The sequence below is a fragment of the Macaca mulatta genome, chromosome 9 (assembly GCF_049350105.2).
Source record: "Macaca mulatta isolate MMU2019108-1 chromosome 9, T2T-MMU8v2.0, whole genome shotgun sequence".
In the NCBI taxonomy this organism is placed as follows: Eukaryota; Metazoa; Chordata; class Mammalia; order Primates; family Cercopithecidae; genus Macaca; species Macaca mulatta.
In genome coordinates, this window is record NC_133414.1 from 137,796,833 (window position 1) to 137,815,562 (window position 18,730).

The following is an 18,730-nucleotide window of genomic DNA, read 5'->3' on the forward strand; positions in this document are numbered from 1 at the left end:
AGCCTTGAGACGGGAACACAGTGGTCTTCAGTCTACTCAGAATAACTTTCTTCATTGAAATATTTTCACTGACTTATTTTTTCATTTTTGCTCATAATATTGCCCCTTGATAAATCATCCCCAAATTAAATTAACGTCTGGGTAGTTATGAAGTACGTTTTATTTTAATACAGTATTGGTATATGTTTAAGCTGAGTCAGAAATGCACACTGCTTTCTCCTTTGCAGGCTATTGATTACTATTTGAAAGCGCTGAGGTCATTGGGAACACGAGACATACACCCAGCTGTTTGGGATTCAGTGAACTGGGAATTGTCCACTACTTACTTTACTATGGCAACTCTACAGCAAGATTATGCTCCATTGTCTAGAAAAGCTCAGGAGCAGGTGATAATATTTGCTGGATTATAAAATAAGTTCTCAGTCTCATTCCCTTGTTTAACAAATATTTAGCATCTCTTGTCTTTTCCAGAATAAGCAGTATTTAAACGTTTTAAAAACTCCTACAGTCAGATTACGAGCTTGTTTTTTTCTCCCCCCTTAAAAAAACTAAACAAACAGATTGAAAAAGAAGTCAGTGAGGCCATGATGAAGTCCCTGAAATACTGCGATGTGGATTCCATGTCTGCTCGGCAGCCCCTTTGTCAGTATCGAGCTGCAACCATCCATCACAGGCTGGCCTCCATGTACCACAGCTGTCTGAGGAATCAGGTATTGTCAGTCCAAGTTAAGTACAGTGCCACATCAGTTGAGAAGTGTTCTGGGTTCTTTTGTTTTTGTTTTTTTAACATGGTCCATGGTCATATATATATATATATATATATATATATTTTTTTTTTTTTTTTTTTTTTTTTGAGACAGAGTCTCGCTCTGTCACCCAGGCTGGAGTGCAGTGGCTGGATCTCAGCTCACTGCAAGCTCCGCCTCCCGGGTTTACGCCATTCTCCTGCCTCAGCCTCCCAGGTAGCTGGGACTACAGGCGCCCGCCACCTCGCCCAGGTAGTTTTTTTTTTTGTATTTTTTAGTAGAGAGGGGGTTTCACCGTGTTAGCCAGAATGGTCTCGATCTCCTGACCTCATGATCCACCCATCTCGGCCTCCCAAAGTGCTGGGATTACAGGCTTGTAATTACAGGTAGCTGGGATTACAGGCTACCGCGCCCGGCCAAGTCATATATATTTTAAATGCAATCTGTGTTAATTAGCTACTTTAGAAAAACTTGTAGTGTAGCTGGTTTTCCCTCTCACCAAAAATCTATACCGTGTATTTTTTTCTACTCTACTTGATTGGGTCTTAGTTTGTGAACTTACCTATTTGCCTGGGTGTGTTACTTCGGTTTTTTAAAATGTAGGTAGGCTTTATAGTAATGGTTCAGTGCCAATTTTACAGTACTAGTCTCCCATCTTTTATTATAAAATAGAGCATATATATGAAAATACAGGCAGGGCACAGTGGCTCACACCTGTCATCCCAGCACTTTAGGAGGCTGAGGCAGGTGGATCACCTGAGGTCAGGAGTTCGAGACCAGCCTGACCAACGTGGAGAAACCCCATCTCTACTAAAAATACAAAATTAGCCAGGTGTGGTGGCGCATGCCTGTAATGCCCGCTACTCAGGAGGCTGAGGCAGGAGAATCGCTTGAACCTGGGAGGCAGAGGTTGCGGTGAGCCGAGATCACACCATTGCACTCCAGCCCGGGCAACAAGAGCAAAACTCCATCTCAAAAAAAAAAAAGAAAGAAAAAAAAATACATGTGGAACATACGTACAGTTTACAGAATAAAAGGAAACCCCTGTGTCCCTTGTCTGGAGGTTGAGGAATAGAGGAATCCTCTGGAGTGCCCCGTATGCCCCTCCCTGGTGTGTCTTCCTTGCCGTCCAAAAATTAGCCAAGCAGTAGTGGTGGGTGCCTGCAATCCCAGCAACTCGGTAGGCTGAGGCAGGAGAGTTGCTTGAGTTCAGGAGGCGGAGAGGTTGCAGCGAGCCAAGATTGCACCACCGGACCTCCAGGTGAACTGCTGTCCGAAAATTTCTGCTGTGTCTGTGCCTTTTTTGTGCTGTGCCACTTAAATGGTATGTCTACATTGTGCTCTGTGGTGAGCATGGGAAAACGAATCTGCTGTTGGTGTTCTGTGGCTTACTGCCTTTCACTTAACATCATGTTTTTGAGATACATCTGTGTTGGCACAGGTAGCTATTCATTTTCTCAGCTCAGTAGTCATTAAATGACTATATCGTAGCTTGTTTATCTAGTCTATGATTACTGAATTTTGGGATTATTCCAGTTTGATGCTATTAGAAATAATGAATACCAACAGTATTGTACATTAATCCTGCTGCCCAGATCCCTGTGTCTCTGAGAATTATCCGAGGCCTAGGATAAAGGCGCCTGCCTTCAGAGAGATTGCTTGGCTTCTGCTACGCGTCTCGGGCCTGTAGTTTCTCAGTGGTGTTTTTTTGTTTTGTTGATCTTTCTCCCCTGCAAGGTGAGACTACTTACCTTACATGAGTTTACTTCTGGGTTGCCCTTATCCTGAAAAGTATCATCTTTTGAGATACAGCTTAAACTGGAGAAGATTTTTTTTTTTTTTTTTGGAGACAGGGTCTCACTCTGTTGCCCAGACTGGAGTGCAGTGGCACGATCCTCGCTCACTGCAACCTCCGCCTCGCAGGCCTCCCCACTCTTTTGCATATAGATATCTAGTTGTCCCAGCACCATTTGCTGAAAGACTATTCCTCTGCTGAATCGTCTGGGCACCCTTAAGCTTGCTTTTGCCCTCAGGATATTAGGTCATCTGGGGAAACCTGAATTTTGGTTGAGGACTTCCTAAGGCGAAGTGGAAAGAAATCTTCTCCAGTTCATACCTGTAATCCCAGCACTTTGGGAGGCCAAGGCGGGCGGATCATTTGAGGTCAGGAATTCGAGACCAGCCCGGCCAACATGGCAAAACCCCATCTCTACGAAAAAATACAAAAATTAGCCAAGCAGTAGTGGCGGGTGCCTGCAATCCCAGCAACTCGGTAGGCTGAGGCAGGAGAGTTGCTTGAGTTCAGGAGGCGGAGAGGTTGCAGCGAGCCAAGATTGCACCACTGGACCTCCAGCGTGGGCGACAGAGCGAGACCCTGTCTCAAAAACAAAAAGAAAGGAAATGGATTAAGACCTCAATATAAAAGCTAAAACTAATAAGACCTAGTAAGACCCACAGTGGGGGAAAAATAACTAAGCAGCACTTAATGAAGCCTGAAGTAGTTACCGTGAAGGATTTGTTTGTTTTGGTTTGGTTCTAGGTTGGTGACGAACACCTCAGGAAACAACACCGGGTGCTGGCCGATCTTCATTACAGCAAGGCCGCAAAGCTATTTCAGCTGCTCAAAGATGCTCCCTGCGAGCTGCTGAGAGTACAGCTGGAGAGAGTAGCGTTTGCTGAGTTTCAGATGACCAGTAAGTCTTACTTCTCATTTCTCAGATATGTATGCACTGGCTTAGTGCTGGATTGTCTTAGAGTAAGGCAGGCCTGTGAATCTAAATCATACTGTTTTCTTTTTAATTTGCCCCATAGTTAATGACTTTGGGAAGGGAGGGGGAGAAATCTCTACACTTTTTGAAGTACTTTTTAAAACTTAGAGAAATGTATTAGATTATGTTCAGTGACTAGAAATATTGAGATGTGTCCCATGACCCCTTATTTGGAAAAAAAATTGACAAATTAATTTAGACAGTTAAAGATTTCAATCAGCCAGGCACGGTGGCTCACGCCTGTAATCCAAGCAATTTGGGAGGCTGAGGTGGGCAGATCACCTGAGGTCAGGAGTTCAAGACCAACCTGGCCAACATTGTGAAACCCCGTCTCTACTAAAATTACAAAAATTGGCCGTGTGTGGTGGTGCAGGCCTGTAGTCCCAGCTACTGAGGAGGTTGAGGTGGGAGAATGACTTGAACCCAGGAGGTGGAGCTTGCAGTGAGCCAAGATCATGCCACTACACTCCAGCCTGGGCGACAGAGCGAGACTGTGTGTCAAAAAAAAAAACAAGAAAAAAAAAAAACCAAAGATTTAAATCGGCATGAAAAATTTGGGAATGGAGAGGCAACAGTAAAGGAGTAGTGGGCCATATCGAACCCTTTAAACATAGAACTGACCCTTGGATTGTGGTTCCAGAACAGATACTACTGTAGAGCCTGACCAAGGTAAAGGTAAGTCGGGAGATAGAGAAGGGTGAAAGTGAGAATGCTTTCTTATGTTATTTTCCATGGCATGGAGTAAGCAGATACTTCAACCACTTAATGATTTTTTCCTAAGTTCTCCCCCTCTCTCTCTTGCTCACCTGTTCTCCTCTCTCACAGAGGAGTCTTTTGAGAAATATCTCCTGTGTGGTCAAGAAGCAAGAAACAATTATTTGAAGTGCAGCAGTTCATTTAGTTTTCCAGCCTTGTGTAAAGTCAGATTAACACTTTAAATCTGTATGACTTAGTTTACACAGGCACACAGTAGCCCTGGAAGGGTGTATAAGAAACTGGTAACGTGTTCCCTTTGGGGAGGAAACCTGCAAGGCCAGGAGGAGGGATTTCACTGCATACCCATTTGGACCTTGTAAATTTGGGGAATGTATTACCTATCTAAAACAGTTTCTAAAAATGGTTTTTACTAAAATTAATTTTTTGTTGGCATATAATGCATGGCTAGATGTGTGGGACAGTCACCAGAATTAACAGTAGCTCTTGATGTGGGGAAGGTCTGGGGAGAGTGATCTTCAGTTTTCACTTGCACCTTTGAATATTCTGCCTTGTTTGAATTCCTTAGAATGATCAAGATCTTTTTTGTTGTTGGGGTTTTTTGTTTTTGGTTTTTTGTTTTTGAGACAGAGTCTTAACTCTGTCACCTAGGCTGGAATGCAGTGGCATGGTCATGGCTCACTGCAACCTTGACCATCTGGGCTCTAGTGATCCTCAGCCTCCCAAGTAGCTGAGACCACAGGCGCTAATTTTTGAAAAATCTTTTGTAGAGATAGGGTCTCACTATGTTATAAGCCCAGGCTGGTCTCAAACTCCTGAGCTCAAGCGATACTCCTGCCTCAGCCTCCCAAAGTGCTGGAAGATACTGGAACAATTTGCTAAGATGATAAGCGTGTTTAATTCCCTCCTTTAAATGTTTTACTACTATGAGTACTTTAGAAAGTAATGTAAATATTTTAGAGGGTTTTGTTAGCCAGGTTTGTGGGTTTTGTAAGCCAAGTTAATAAATGCTCTAGGTTGTGACACCTTTTATTCTATCTTATTTTACCCAGTTTTTTTTTTTTTTTCCTAGTACATAGGATTCAGATCTCCCTTCCTAATGTCTATATTGTCTGGTCCTTGTCCCAACGACACTTTCATACATAATCAATAGCTTGTCTTCCAGATGCCAAATCTATGCTGAAATCACATTGACCCATTGATTTTAAAGATAATAAGTTGTTTAGAAAGTGTGGGATTATGCTTTAAAGGAAGAAGGCAACAGTTACTGTCTCTCACCACCTGCAGAGTTGGGGAGTCCCCAAGACCACTTGCACTTCTCACACTAACTGGAGGTTTGTCAGCGGTCTCCAGGACCACCCTCGGGTTTGAGAATTTGCTGAAGGACTCACAGAACTCACTGAAAGCTGTTCTGCTTACAGCTACAATTTCTCACATTGAAAGGATGTACATTAAAATGAGCCAAAGGAAGAGGCTCGGAAGGCAGAGTTGTAGAGAGTTCTAAGTGCCGAGCTCCCAGTTCCTCTGCCGCTGGAGTTACAGATAGTGCTAACTCACCCCGGCAGTGACACGTGACAGTACTCACCAAGTGTATAAATCACTGCATGTACAACTGGGGAAGCTCATCCAAGCCTTGGTGTCCAGAGTTTTCATTGGAACTTGGTCACATAGACATGGTTGACTGCCATGTGGCTGATCTTTGTCTCCAGTGCCTCCAGAGGTTGAGCTGTTACCCTGGGGCCCAAAGCCCCCACAGTAAATCCCATTGTTAGGCTATCCATTGTGACCCAAGCCCCCTGCCAGGTAAACAGAGGCATTCTTACTGGGCAGGACATTTCAAGGACTTAGTGATTACCTTCTAGGAGCCAAGGACAAAGACCAAACCTCTCTTTGTACAAGATGAATCCTCTACTGCACACCACCGCACACATGATTGAGTTCTAGGAGAACAGGAGCGAAGGTGTGTTGTGGTGTCTGATAACTGTAGAAAAATTGTATTCAGAAGGCTCTAGAATAAAACAAAACCTTGTTCATCTGGTCTGACTTCCTGCCTTTGAACAGAAATGTAAGAAACTATTTTACAGGTATGACTGCTGATAGTAAGTGCTTATGTGACTTGACCATACAGCTGGTAAATTGTGAGGTGGGCCTCGAGCCCCAGACTCTTTTCCACTGGTCCCTTCTCCTAAGGCTCCTGTTCTGAAAAAGTGGCCTATCTTGACAAAACCAAATGGTGAGGCAGGGAAGCAATGATTATTTATCGCTTTGTTCAGACTTAGTATTTTTCTCAAGGGAATATTATTAAACAGAAGTTGGATTTAGAAGAATTAAGATTCTCTTTAGCTTCCTTTATAGCATTTTGAAAGTCTGAATTTTCATTAATACATTAACATTAGATGGGTTTCTAGATTTATATTAAAGAAATGAACATTTTGTATTTAACACTTTAGGTCAGAATAGCAATGTTGGAAAGTTGAAAACACTATCTGGGGCTCTTGATATAATGGTGAGAACCGAGCACGCATTCCAGCTGATCCAGAAGGAGCTTGTAGAAGAATTTGGCCAGGTAAATGGAGGAAATGACTGTCTTTGGATTTCGTTTGTCTTAAACTATATGGTGAATGTACATAGTGGGCATATTATGTGTGTGAGTATGTGTATGTTTTATGTGTGTGTGTATATATATACACACATGTACATATGTATGCTGTGTGCTGAAACATTTTAACAGTGATTTGTTATATTTGCCTAGTAGAATTATTCATCTCCTTTCTTTAATTTGCAAGTATTTTAAAATATTTTTAAGAGTATATCTCAACAAGACCATAGTTAGCAAATTATAAAGTCTCAAGTTTTTTGTTGCTGTTGGTGGGAATTTGTTTTGTTTTATGTTTTAAAAGAAAAGACCTCTGCCCTCCTTTGTAATTTCCATTAAAATGCCTGGGAGCAGTTGAATGGTGACTGGGCCTAAGCAGGCTCCTCAGGAAGGAATTTCTCGTTTTCTGGGCATTCCAGCATTCGTGTTACCTTCTACTGTTGTAAGAGCTTCCTGAAGGCCCCATGGTGCAGCCACCTATTGCTCTTCTAGCCCTGCTTGGTCAAATCCTGTGTGGTACCGTACATTTCCGTGTTGTGTCTAATGTTGCAAAGTCAGGATTAATTTCTTCTACAAAAGTGCCTATGTGGGCTGAGACATTTTAATTATGTGTTTTAGTCTATCAGAATGATCATAGGTGTGCTTTCTGTTTGTTTGTTTAGGGTTAAACATTTGTTAGATTAATGAAACTGCAGTTGCATCACTTGATACGGTATGAAACTACAGCTGTTGGGTAGCTCCAGGAAAATAACTTGTTGTTGTTTTTAGCCTAAGAGTGGTGACGCTGCTCCAGCTGCTGATGCTTCTCCTAGTCTCAATCGAGAAGAAGTGATGAAACTCCTCAGTATATTTGAGTCTCGGTTGTCATTTCTTCTCCTTCAGTCCATTAAACTGCTATCTTCAACTAAAAAGAAAACAAGGTAAATTAAGTGGATATTTGTAGGAATTTCTTTCCCAGCACCCTACCTATAAAAATATTCTCTACTAACATAAAGGAAAAATAGTGGCCAGACACATTGGCTCACAGCTGTAATCCCAGCACTTTGGGAGGCCGAGGCAGGCAGATCACTTGAGTTGAGGAGTTCGAGACCAGCCTGGCCAACATGGTGAAACTCCCATCTCTACCAAAAATACAAAAACTAACTGGTGTGGTGGCGGGCGCCTGTTAATCGTAGCCACTGGGAAGGCTGAGGCACGAGAATTGCTTGAACCCAGGAGGCAGAGGTTGCAGTGAGCTGAAATCACACCACTGCACTCCAGCCTAGGCAACAGAGTGAGACTCTGTCTCAAAAAAAAAAAAAAAAAAAAGAAGGAAAGAACAGATAGTATTCTGTCTTGTCTTCTATGTGGATAGTTCAGAATTTTAAGTGGTGTTCCTTCTTGACTTGTTAAACTAGGTAAGAACTCTCTCCATGAAGCCTTCTATGTATTGAAATTACAAAAAGAAAGAAATCTTGCTGCCTAAGGGCAAATACTCTGTTGTTAACGTTTTCCCTGAGGGAGATGAGTAACCCTGGAATGAAGATCTGTGTTTCTAGTGACACTTCTGAATGTTGTGATTAATGGAGAGCCTGGACTGGAGTTTTGATGCTCAGGGCCAAGTGCAGAGTAGAGGACAGAACACGGAAGCAGGAGCACACACCTCCGCAGAAATGTTCTCGTGGCCTTGGGTTATCTTGTTACACTTACATTCTTTTGCCAAAGTTGTTATTTTGGCATTATTGATTTAATTTGAAATTTCAGTAGTAGTACTAGATCAGGAAAGTAATATAAATGATATGCCTTCCTTGTTTTTAAATGTAAGTGCAATCTGACCATACAACAAAATTTGGAAAATAGAGAAAAGGAAATGAAAACCATTTATCCTAATACATCCATTGTTACCAGTTATCTTATGTATATTTTACCAATTTATAATCGTAGGGTACAGGTCATTTTTGTCTTTTCTTTTTTTTTTTTTTTTGTTATATACAGTAAAATGGACTCTTTGTGGTGTATCCTTCTTAAAATCTTGACAAATGCATACCGATGTGTGCCTGCCACCACAGTTATGACAGAAAACAGTTCCATCGCTCCAAGAATTCTTCCTGCTGTCCTTTGCAGTCAACCCTGCCCCTGCCCCCAGTTCCTCAGGATCTCAGGGAGAAAGTTTTCAGTCTTTTACCATTAAGCCTCGTATCAGCTGTGGGGCTTTGTAGAGGCCTTTATCAAGTTGAGGATGTTTTCTTCTATTCTGAATTTGTTAAGAGTGTTTTTATCATGAATGGATATTGAATTTGTGTCCAGTGCTTTTACTGCATCTGTTGAGATGACCACATGGTTTCCCTTGTTTAGCCTGTTAATATAATGGATTACATTGATTCTTCAAATGTTAAACCAACTTTGCATTCCTGGGATAAATCCCAGTTTGTTGTGATGGAGTATTCTTTTTATGTATTACTGGATTCAGTTTGCTGACATTTTGTTGATAATTTTTGTGTTTGTGCATAGGGGATAGTGGTCTACAGCTCACTTTTCTTATAATGGGTTTGTCTGGTTTGAGTATTAGAACAGTGCTGGCCTCATAAAGTCTGTGAGTCATGTTCCCTCTTCTATTTTCTGAAAGAGATTGTACAGAATTAGTACTAGGTCTTCATGTAGTAGAATTTACCAGTAAAACCATCTTAACCTGGAGTTTACTTTGTTGGAAGTTTTTAAACAGTGAGTTCAATTTCTTTTCTTGGATACAGTATTACTCAGGCTGTCTTTTTCTTGAATAAACGAAGGTCCATCATCTAAATTGTCAAATGTATAGGTTCACAGTTTCCCTTATTATCCTTTTAATGTCTAAGGGAGTTTGTGATGAGAGCCCTTCTTTTAGTCCTGATATTGGTAATCCTTCTTCTTTCTGTTTTTCTTGGTCATTCTAGCTAGAAGTTTATCAATTTTTTTTTTTTTCAATCTTTTCAATCTTTTCAAAGAACCAACTTTTGGCTTAATTGACTGTTTCTTACCCTCATTGTTTCTCTCTTAAATGTCATCAATTTCTGCCCTTCTACTTGTTTTGGACTTAATTTTCTCTTTTTCTAGTTTCTTAAGGTGGAAGCCTAGATGACTAATTTGAGACATTTATCCTTTTTAATAAAAGATTTTCTGCCAAAAATTTTCTTCTAAACCACTGCTTTTGCTACATCTTATATGTTTTTGTATGTTTTCTCTTTCATTTGTTTCAAAATAATATTTGATATCCTGAGACTTCTCCTTTGACCCATTTGTTATTTGAAGTGTGCTGTTTGGTTTCTAAATGAGACTTCTCCTTTGACCCATTTGTTATTTGAAGTGTGCTGTTTGGTTTCTAAATATTGGGGCTTGTTAGCTATCTTTCAATATTGCTTGCTAGTTGAATTCTGTTAATGTGCTGAGACCATAACTGTGTATGTTCTCTTCTTTCACATTTGCTTAGATTTGTTTTATGGCCTAGAATATGATTTGTCTTGGCACATGTTCCATGTGTACTTGAAAAATCTGCGTGTCCTGCTGTTTGGGGTAGAGAGCGTTGTGTAAATGTCAGTTAGGCTAAGCGTGTTCGGTCTTCTATATTCTCACTGACTTTCTGTCTTCTGCAATCAATATACCAAGCGAGGAGTGTTGAAGTCTCCAACTACACTTGTGGATTTATCTGTTTCTCCTCTCAGCACCGTCAGTTTTGTTTCATATGTTTTTGAAGCTGTGTTAGGTACACACACGTAGGATTGTGATATCTGGGAGAACTGACCTCCTTATTACTACAGATATCCCTCTTTGATAATATAGCCACTCAGCTGTCTTTTGGTTAATGTTTTTTTCCATGTATGTCTTTCATATTAAAATTGGGTTTCCTGTAAGTAGCAATAGTTGGGTCTTGCTTTTTATTTTTTATTTACTTATTTTTATGTTTAGTTTTTTTGAGACAGGGTCTCACTCTGTCACTCAGGCTGGAGTGCAGTGGCATGATCATAGCTCACTGCAGCCTCAACCTCCTGGGCTCAAGCAATCCCCCACCTCAGCCTCTCAGAGAAGCTGGGACCACGGGTGTGCACCACCACACCCAGCTAATTTTTTCATTTTTTGTAGAGATGGGGTCTTGCCATGTTGCCCAGGCTGGTCTCAAACTCCTGGGTCAAGCAGTCCACCTTCCTCAGACGCCCAAAGTGCTGGGATTACAAGCATGAGCCACTGCACCTGGCCCAAGGGTCTTGCTTTTTAAGTCCAGTCTTACAATGGGGTCTCTAGACCATTCACATTTAATATGATTCTTTCTCTGCCTTCTGTTAATTGAATAGTTTCTGTGATTCCATTTTATTTCACTATTGATTTATTATCTGCCACTTTTTCATTATTTTGGCTGTTGACCTAGGATTTTGCAGTATACATCGTTAATCTTGCATGAGAGGCCACCTTCAAGTAATATGATGCTGCTCTACATGTACTGTAAAGACCTTGTAACAGTAGACTCCCAATTCCTTCCTCCCGTCTTTTGTTCTGTTATTATACGTTTTACTTTTATGTATGTTATAAACACATAATACACTGCTACTAGTTTTTACCTTATACAGTTATCTTTAAGAGCAATTAAAGAGAACAGGAGATTTTATTTACCTTCATTTATTCCATTTCAGTACTCTTAACCTTTTTGTATAGGTTTCTGTCTAGCATCATATTCCTTCTGCCTGAAAAACTTCTTTTAGCATTTAGCATTGCTAGTTCTGCTAGCAATGAATTCTATCTTTTCAATTGAGAGAATTTTTATTCCTTTTTCAGTCTTGGAAGATCTTTGAGCAGAGTATAGAATTCTGGGTTAACAGTCCTTTTCATTCCATACTTTAAAGATGTCACTCCATTGTCTGTGGCCTGCCTGTTTTCTGACTGGAAGCCAGCTGTGTTTCCTACTTTTGTTCATCTGTTAGAAATGCATCTTCCTTGCCGGTAGGCGTCCCACCCGCCAGCAGTTTGACTGTGATTAGGCTTGGGTGTGTCATGATAGCTTTTACCCCTGGCTTCAGCATTTTTCTTTCTTCTGTTTCATTCTCTCGCCTCCTTGGTAGCCCATTATAACTATATTAGACTGTTTGATGTTGTTCCACAGCTCTTGGATATTCTGTTCTGGTTTTTTTGACACCCTTTTTTCCTTTTTGTGATTTAGTTTGGATAATTTCTATTGAACTATCTTCAAGTTCAGTGATTCCTTACTTGGTTTTGTGTCATCTACAGTTGAACTTTTTGAAGGCATTCTTTGTCTCTGTTACAGTGTTCCTCGTTTCTAGCAATTCCCTGGGGTTCATTCTTACAGTTCCAGCTCTCTGCTCAAATCACCAATCTGACCTTGCATGGCATCCACCTTGTCCATTAGTGTCTTGAACATACTAATTATAGTCCTTTTAAATTACCTATGAAATAGTTCGAACATCTGTGTCATAACTAGCTGGTTCTGTTGATTATTTGTCTCTTGGGACTATGTTGTTTTTTCCTTGCCTTCCATGTATCTCTTGTTTGTTGAAAACTGAATACCTTATGTATGATAGTAGAGACCAAGGGAAATAATTTTTTTTGCCTGGAATTTTTTGTACTTACCCCTGCTAGGGCTTTAGTGTGGGAAGTGGAATTCATTTTTCTAGCCTGGAGTTGAGCTGTGGTTGAGATTTTTTTATTGTGATGGTTACCTTCCATGTGCCATGGGCTTCAAGTTTTCCTAGCAGTCCTCGTGTGTAGGGTGGAGCAGGTCTGCAGAAGGTGATTCTTAATGTCTTCTCTACCTTCAGCTCTAGGTCTTTCTTTTGTTTTGCACCTTAGAGAGGATCTGTCTTTACACTCTCACAGCTCTTCCAGCCATATTCCACTGTCACTGGTCCTTTGGTGCCTTTTCGCCTGTTTGGGAGGGAGCAGGGAGTTAGCAAGGACTCCATAGTTGTTTAAGCCTCAGCCTAGGCAGACATTCGTGTCCCTGAGTCTCAGGAGTGTGGCCTTCCCACTGCTCCTGCACCCCTGCCTAACGCCCCAGAGTGTTTTTTCTGTTCCCTTCCCCTCTATTCATTGACTTTAACCCATGCCCTAAGGTTGACAGTGGTCATTGTCTTCCCCCACCTGCACTGAGGCTTTTGTTTCGTAGAGGAGAAGGGGTCCAGGTGGGGTTGCCGATCCCTCCTACAGCAGCTGCTGTTACCCTGCCATCGGTCTACACCAGGAGGGTTATTCTTTCAGGATTCTCACTGGTCTTTTATGTGAGAACTTTAGGAGGTCCTTGGAGAAAAGCCAGTAAGAAGATGTGAAGCCCCTGACTCCACAGAGGCCCTACACTTTCTCACCAGCCTCACTGGGCCCCCACCAACTCATTCACTATTTTAGCTAAATGCTTACTGGCATCTGGCTGCCTCTGTCCCGGGTAAGGAAGGACTGTCCTTTCTCTCCCTGCATCAGCCTGTCTCTCCTTAGATTGCAGGCTGGCCGGCTGGCCCACCTCTCTCATGGATTTAAGAAGAGCCATGACCTTGTAGTTTGCCCTGCTTGAGCCAGAGACTTTTTTCAGCTCTGCACCATGAATAGAAACTTCTTTCAGTAATTGCCTTTGGACTAAGTGCCATGGTTGACACCTGTGATCCCAGCTATTTGGGAGACTGAGGCAGGAGAATTACATGAACCCAGGAGTTCAAGGCCACAGCAAGTTATGACAGCACCACTGCACTCCAGCCTGGGAGACAGAGCAAAACCCATCTCTTTAAAAAAAAAAAAAAAAAAAAGCTTTTGAATAATTCTTTATAGTCTAAGGAGAGCTTTTACTTGGTGGTTAGTCCTCAGGGTCTGTACCATATCCTGGTTGTGGTACACAGCAGCCAGCGGGTGTTGATACACTCACTGTAATTTAGCGGAGACATCCATCTTTCTGAAGAGCTGTAAAGCAGAGCCGATAGTGCATATAGTAACAAGGCTTGAAAAGAATTCCTGCCTTTTTCTAACAGCAGTGTGTAAATTTTTAAAATTTGTATTGGTTTCCACAAGGGCAATATAAATATATGATACGTGAGAAGAAGTGATTCATTGATTTTTCACAAGTCAATCACTTGAGTAATTTAATAGGTAATAGTTTCAGTTTTATCTTTTATAACTGTAACAGTCATATGTGTGACCTAAGTAATTTTTGTTTTAATGGAAGGTTTTCTAAGTTTCTGTTTATTTAGGTTATTAATATGCTGCTGAAAACTATTTTAGTTTAAAGTTTTCATGCATGATGTATTCAGTCTTATTTAGCTAATTTATATTGATTTTAAGGTTTATTAAACGGTTAAATGTGATACTGTGTTAATAAAATAAGCACCTTGACAGTTTCAAAACAAAAATATTAATTACTAAGTCAATGACTATTTCATTTTTCACTGATATGCAAATGAAAACATCTATAATTTTATTGTTAAGAGGAAAATAGCCTCTGCCACAGGCTTAGTTGTTTCACAGTGATACATGAACATTCTCTTTTGCAGTATAGAGGGAAATCAGAATGAGACCTAAAAGAGAAAATGCAGTCAGCCCTCTGTATCCAGGGATTCTGCATCCACAGATTCAGCCAACCACAGATTGAAAATATTAAATAAATAAAAAAAAAATACAAATTTAAAAGCAATATAACAACTATTTATATGGCATTTACATTGTATTAGGTATTATAACTAATCTAGAGATGATTTAAAGTATATAGGAAGATGTACACAGCCAAAATGGAAATACTACACCATCTTATATCAGGTACTCCAGCCTCCTCAGATTTGAGTTTCCTGGAGGATCCTGGAACCAATCCTCCACAGATAATAAGAGGCCATGTTAAATAAATTTTTGTTTCATTTTTTGACTACTGCTTTTTCCACTTCATGCCCGCTGGCAAAAACATAAACAAGGCTTAATAACTAAAATCTTAAGCTTATTAGATTCCTATAGAATTAGAGTGAAAGATGCATTTTACTTGTTTAAAAAAAATTTTTTTTTCATTTTCAGGTTATGCAGGCATTTCATCATCATATGACAACTGCATTGGCATTGATCTGCTAGAAATTCTAGCAGTAGCAGTTTGTTAAGCCAAAGGTTTTTTCTTTTTTCTTTTGGAATTTAGAATTTACTCTTCTACTGTATTTTAATATTCATTGCTTTCACAGATCCAGGCCTCTTGACACTTTGGTGGCTTTGGGGTTTAATATAGTGAAATACCATAAAAAGTAGAAGTAATCTCTGAAGATTCAGGGAGCTCTCTGCTGCAGTGCTAAGAACAGATCCTTTAGATTCGTGGGTTGTTCCCATTAGATGTGTACATTTAATATTTGGTTAAGATTAGTAAAAAGGGAGATGAAAGAATGTAAATTAGTTCCCTTTAGAAAAAAACCTGTGAGATGATGGAGCCCTCTGAATAGGGGTCATAGGTCAGTGAAACTGCTGATAAGAATGCATTAAGGCAGGCATGATTTGTAGAAATTGGAAGATGAAGACTTAAAATTCAGAGTTATGGTTAGGACAGATCCAAAGATTTTAAGGTTATGATCCCTGCAGCCATCAGTTATCTTTAGGCACCCAACTATTAATAAAATGACAGTGTGATGTCATTGTCCACAAAGAATAATTCATCTTTCAAATGCCATTTCTAATTGTTAAGTGCTAATGCCTTGATTACTGTCAGAGTCATTTAAATTTTCTATAAGGTTATCAAAGGTTTCGTGACTGTTAACTCCCCGCATAACTAAAATACAGCCAACCTTAGGCCCAGATTACAGACAGGGATGCATTTACAACAGTCACTTCTGCTGTACTGTGGTTGTTGGGAGAAGGCAGGAGGAGATCTGTCTGATAAAATAAGTGGGAATTGGAGGGGAGAAATGTCTAAAGGCAGCAATGGGGATCCTGTGGAGGAGGAATGGAGCCAGGAATAAAAGAAAGGGGAATTCCTGGGGAAGGGAGCTCTGCACTGCTGGCTGCTGGCTGGCAGGCCTGAGGCAAGCCCTTGGGTGAAGGGAGAAAATTTGTGCCCCGAAGAGGTGAAAGAGTATAGCATTTGAAATTGGAAAACATGACATTTTGACCTTAATCCAAACTATTAACCCTTCTGGGCCTTAGGTTTTACATCTGTAAATTAAAAATGCTAGTCCTTGCCTATCTGAGGGGATGGGATTATTGTAAGGCTCAGATGTGGTCATGGACACTGTAAAGAGTTGTGGAATTGTTATCTGTTACCTGGTTATGTGAGCCACGGGTCTGCACCTGGACTCATTAAAAAAAAAAAAAAAAAAAAAAAATGCTAGATATGAACTGCCACGGAATTACTAGTCTTTTCCAGTAGTAACAAAAATAGAATTCACCGATCCATCATAAGGGGTAAATGTTTTCAGGACAAACTGTAAACTGAAATAGTTTTAAGGTAGAGTACTGTCTGGTACTCCTCAGCTGAGGGGCAGTCTTCACACAGAATTGCACTGACATTTTTAGAGTAAACTGAGATGCAGCAGTTCTTGTAGTTCAGGAATCCATGTTTAAACCCCAGGTAGTTCTAGCTCTAGAGATGGCAGTCCAACAGTGGCTTTAGATGTGTGTTTGGACACAGGAAGGCGCTTTAGGCGGAGCTTGAGGAACAGAGGAAATACCGCATAGCTCCTTCTGTGTCCTCGCCCAGCTCCACTGCGTTTTCTTCATGGCTGTCCCGTCTGTCACTCTCTTGTTTACTGGTGTTTCCCCCAGTGCCTCCGCTCCCCTCCCCCAAACTCCTACCTCAATAGAATGCAAATTCCGTCAGTCAGGGGCTTCTTTTTGCCTGTTTTGTTCTCTGTCAAGAGTAATTCCTAGTACATAATAGGCATTCAAATGTCTATAAGAGGAATGAGTACTGGATTTCATTGATGTATTGAAATAAATGTGTAGAAACAGGCCTGTGAGCAATAGGTAGGAGAAGGCAGGTCTGCACCCGGCAGGAGAGGAGCAGCTGCTGCTCTGCGAAGAGTGACTGGTGGGCTGTCACTGTCTGGTTTTCTGGACCTCTGAATTGTCAGTAGGCATTGCTGGTCCCTTACCTGTCTCTTTGTCTTTTTTAACCCTAGCAATAACATCGAAGATGATGCAGTTCTCAAAACCAACAAGCACATTTACTCCCAGCTTTTGAGAGCAACTGCAAATAAAACTGCGACTCTTCTGGAAAGAATCAACGTTGTCGTCCACCTGCTGGGCCAGCTTGCCGCCGGCAGTGCAGCGAGCAGCAGCACCGTTCAGTGACTGCACAGAGCCGTGTCCCAGACACGCTGTCAGTGCCTTCAACACGGAGCCGGTTTGTTCATTCGGTGCTTTGTTTCATTAAATAATAGGGAAATATCCATTTAAAACAGGTATATCAGTGGAAACACAGAGTTATTTTAAGTGACAGACAAATTACGGTTGAGTTCTGTGGCTTCTTCACTTGAAGTGCTAACATCAGAATCAAACTTAAAGCTTCCACTATTTGTTTCTTTAAGAAGCACATAGTACCTCAGTATTCACAGACTTGCTGTGATGCAGCTACACTTTCCTATTTTTGAAGTATGTCAAGCTACATGGTCTAAGATATGGTTATTTTGGATAAAATGTTACTTTGGTCAAGAGAACTTTTATCCAAATGACATTACAGGTTCAAGTGGGTTAAGGAGACTTCCTGTGCATCTACAGTGTTTCCTTTTAAATTGCCCAGGAAAAAGGTGTGTTCTTCATAAGCTTCAGTGCAGGATTTTTCAAAGACTAGCTGTTGTGCAATTGCTGTATTTAATGCATGTTCTGAAAGGATTCACTTTTGACTTTATATGACAGTCGATCAAGAGCAGGTACTACCCCTTGTTTTCATTTTAAACTTGAAACTGTGAATAAGGTAAGAAAACTATTTTGAATAAATAAACTATTTATTTAAAATGTCTTTGTATTTTTCCAATTTTCATTCTTCACATTGAGTTTTGAGTTGAACTCAGTCTAAAATTAATAAACTTTAAAAAGCAAAGCTCAAAACATTAAAAGTAAAATTCTGCTGTCCACTAAATTCTCCCTAGAATATTTTACTTATTGCTGCCGCTACATGGCTCATGTCCAGTTACACACAAACACCCCTGTTATTTGTAATGGCTGTAGTGCGCAAGGCTGTTTTCGTTCATCATTCATACTTTCAATTTCAAGGCGGTGTAACAGATGAAACAGGCTCTTTCAAGGTGAGGTGAATGTCTGGGCTCCTGTGCCTGACACCACTGTGGGTAGGTCTGCTGCCTAGGCCTGGGGGCAGGCGCGCTGGAGATTCGGCCAGCTCCCTGCAGGCCCTCCACGGTGGCCAGAGGCCCCTCCCACACCAGCCAGCCCTCTGAAGGAGTTCCAGCTCTACTAGAAAATGGTTTGGAAGAACTGGTTTTAAGCCAACTTTTTACAGAGCTGTGATGTAAAAGAGACTTCTTTCTCTTTTACAGAGATTTTCAGGTGTTTTCATTGGCTGAGATTTTTTTGTTTGTTTTGAGACAGGGTCTCAGTGTCACCCAGGCTGGAGTGCAGTGGCACAATCTCGGCTCACTGCAACCTCTGCCTCCCAGGCTTAAGGGATCCTCCCACCTCAGCCTCCCAAGTAGCTGTGACTACAGGTGTGCCCCACCATGCCTGGCTAATTTTTTGTAGTTTTAGTAGAGACAGCGTTTTGCCATGATTGCCCAAGCTGGTCTCGAACTCCTGAGCTCAAGGGATCCACCTGCCCCGGATCCATCCACCTCCCCACCATGCTGGGGTTACAGGTGTGAGCCATCACACCCAGCCCATTGACAGTGAATTAACATCCATCATAGCTTAGCAGAATTCTCTCCTGCCATTTGTCCACTTAGTTGTTGTTTACCTAGTTTGCATTTTTCTTGGAACAGATATGTATCAGTTTG

At 41.0% G+C, this 18,730-nt stretch overlaps 1 protein-coding gene across 2 annotated transcripts in view; it reads left to right on the forward strand.

Annotated features, from left to right (window-relative positions):
* Window positions 1-17,742, forward strand: part of EDRF1 (erythroid differentiation regulatory factor 1) — a 45,583-nt gene extending 27,841 nt beyond the window's left edge. For both annotated transcript variants that reach the window (XM_015148436.3, XM_015148437.3), the window contains 6 exons: window positions 228-386; window positions 561-710; window positions 3,286-3,439; window positions 6,679-6,794; window positions 7,593-7,744; window positions 16,904-17,742. In XM_015148436.3, coding sequence (XP_015003922.2) covers window positions 228-386; window positions 561-710; window positions 3,286-3,439; window positions 6,679-6,794; window positions 7,593-7,744; window positions 16,904-17,075 — 903 coding nt within the window. In that variant the 3' untranslated portion in view covers window positions 17,076-17,742. The remainder of the gene's footprint in view (window positions 1-227; window positions 387-560; window positions 711-3,285; window positions 3,440-6,678; window positions 6,795-7,592; window positions 7,745-16,903) is intronic.
* Window positions 17,743-18,730: the final 988 nt, after the last annotated feature.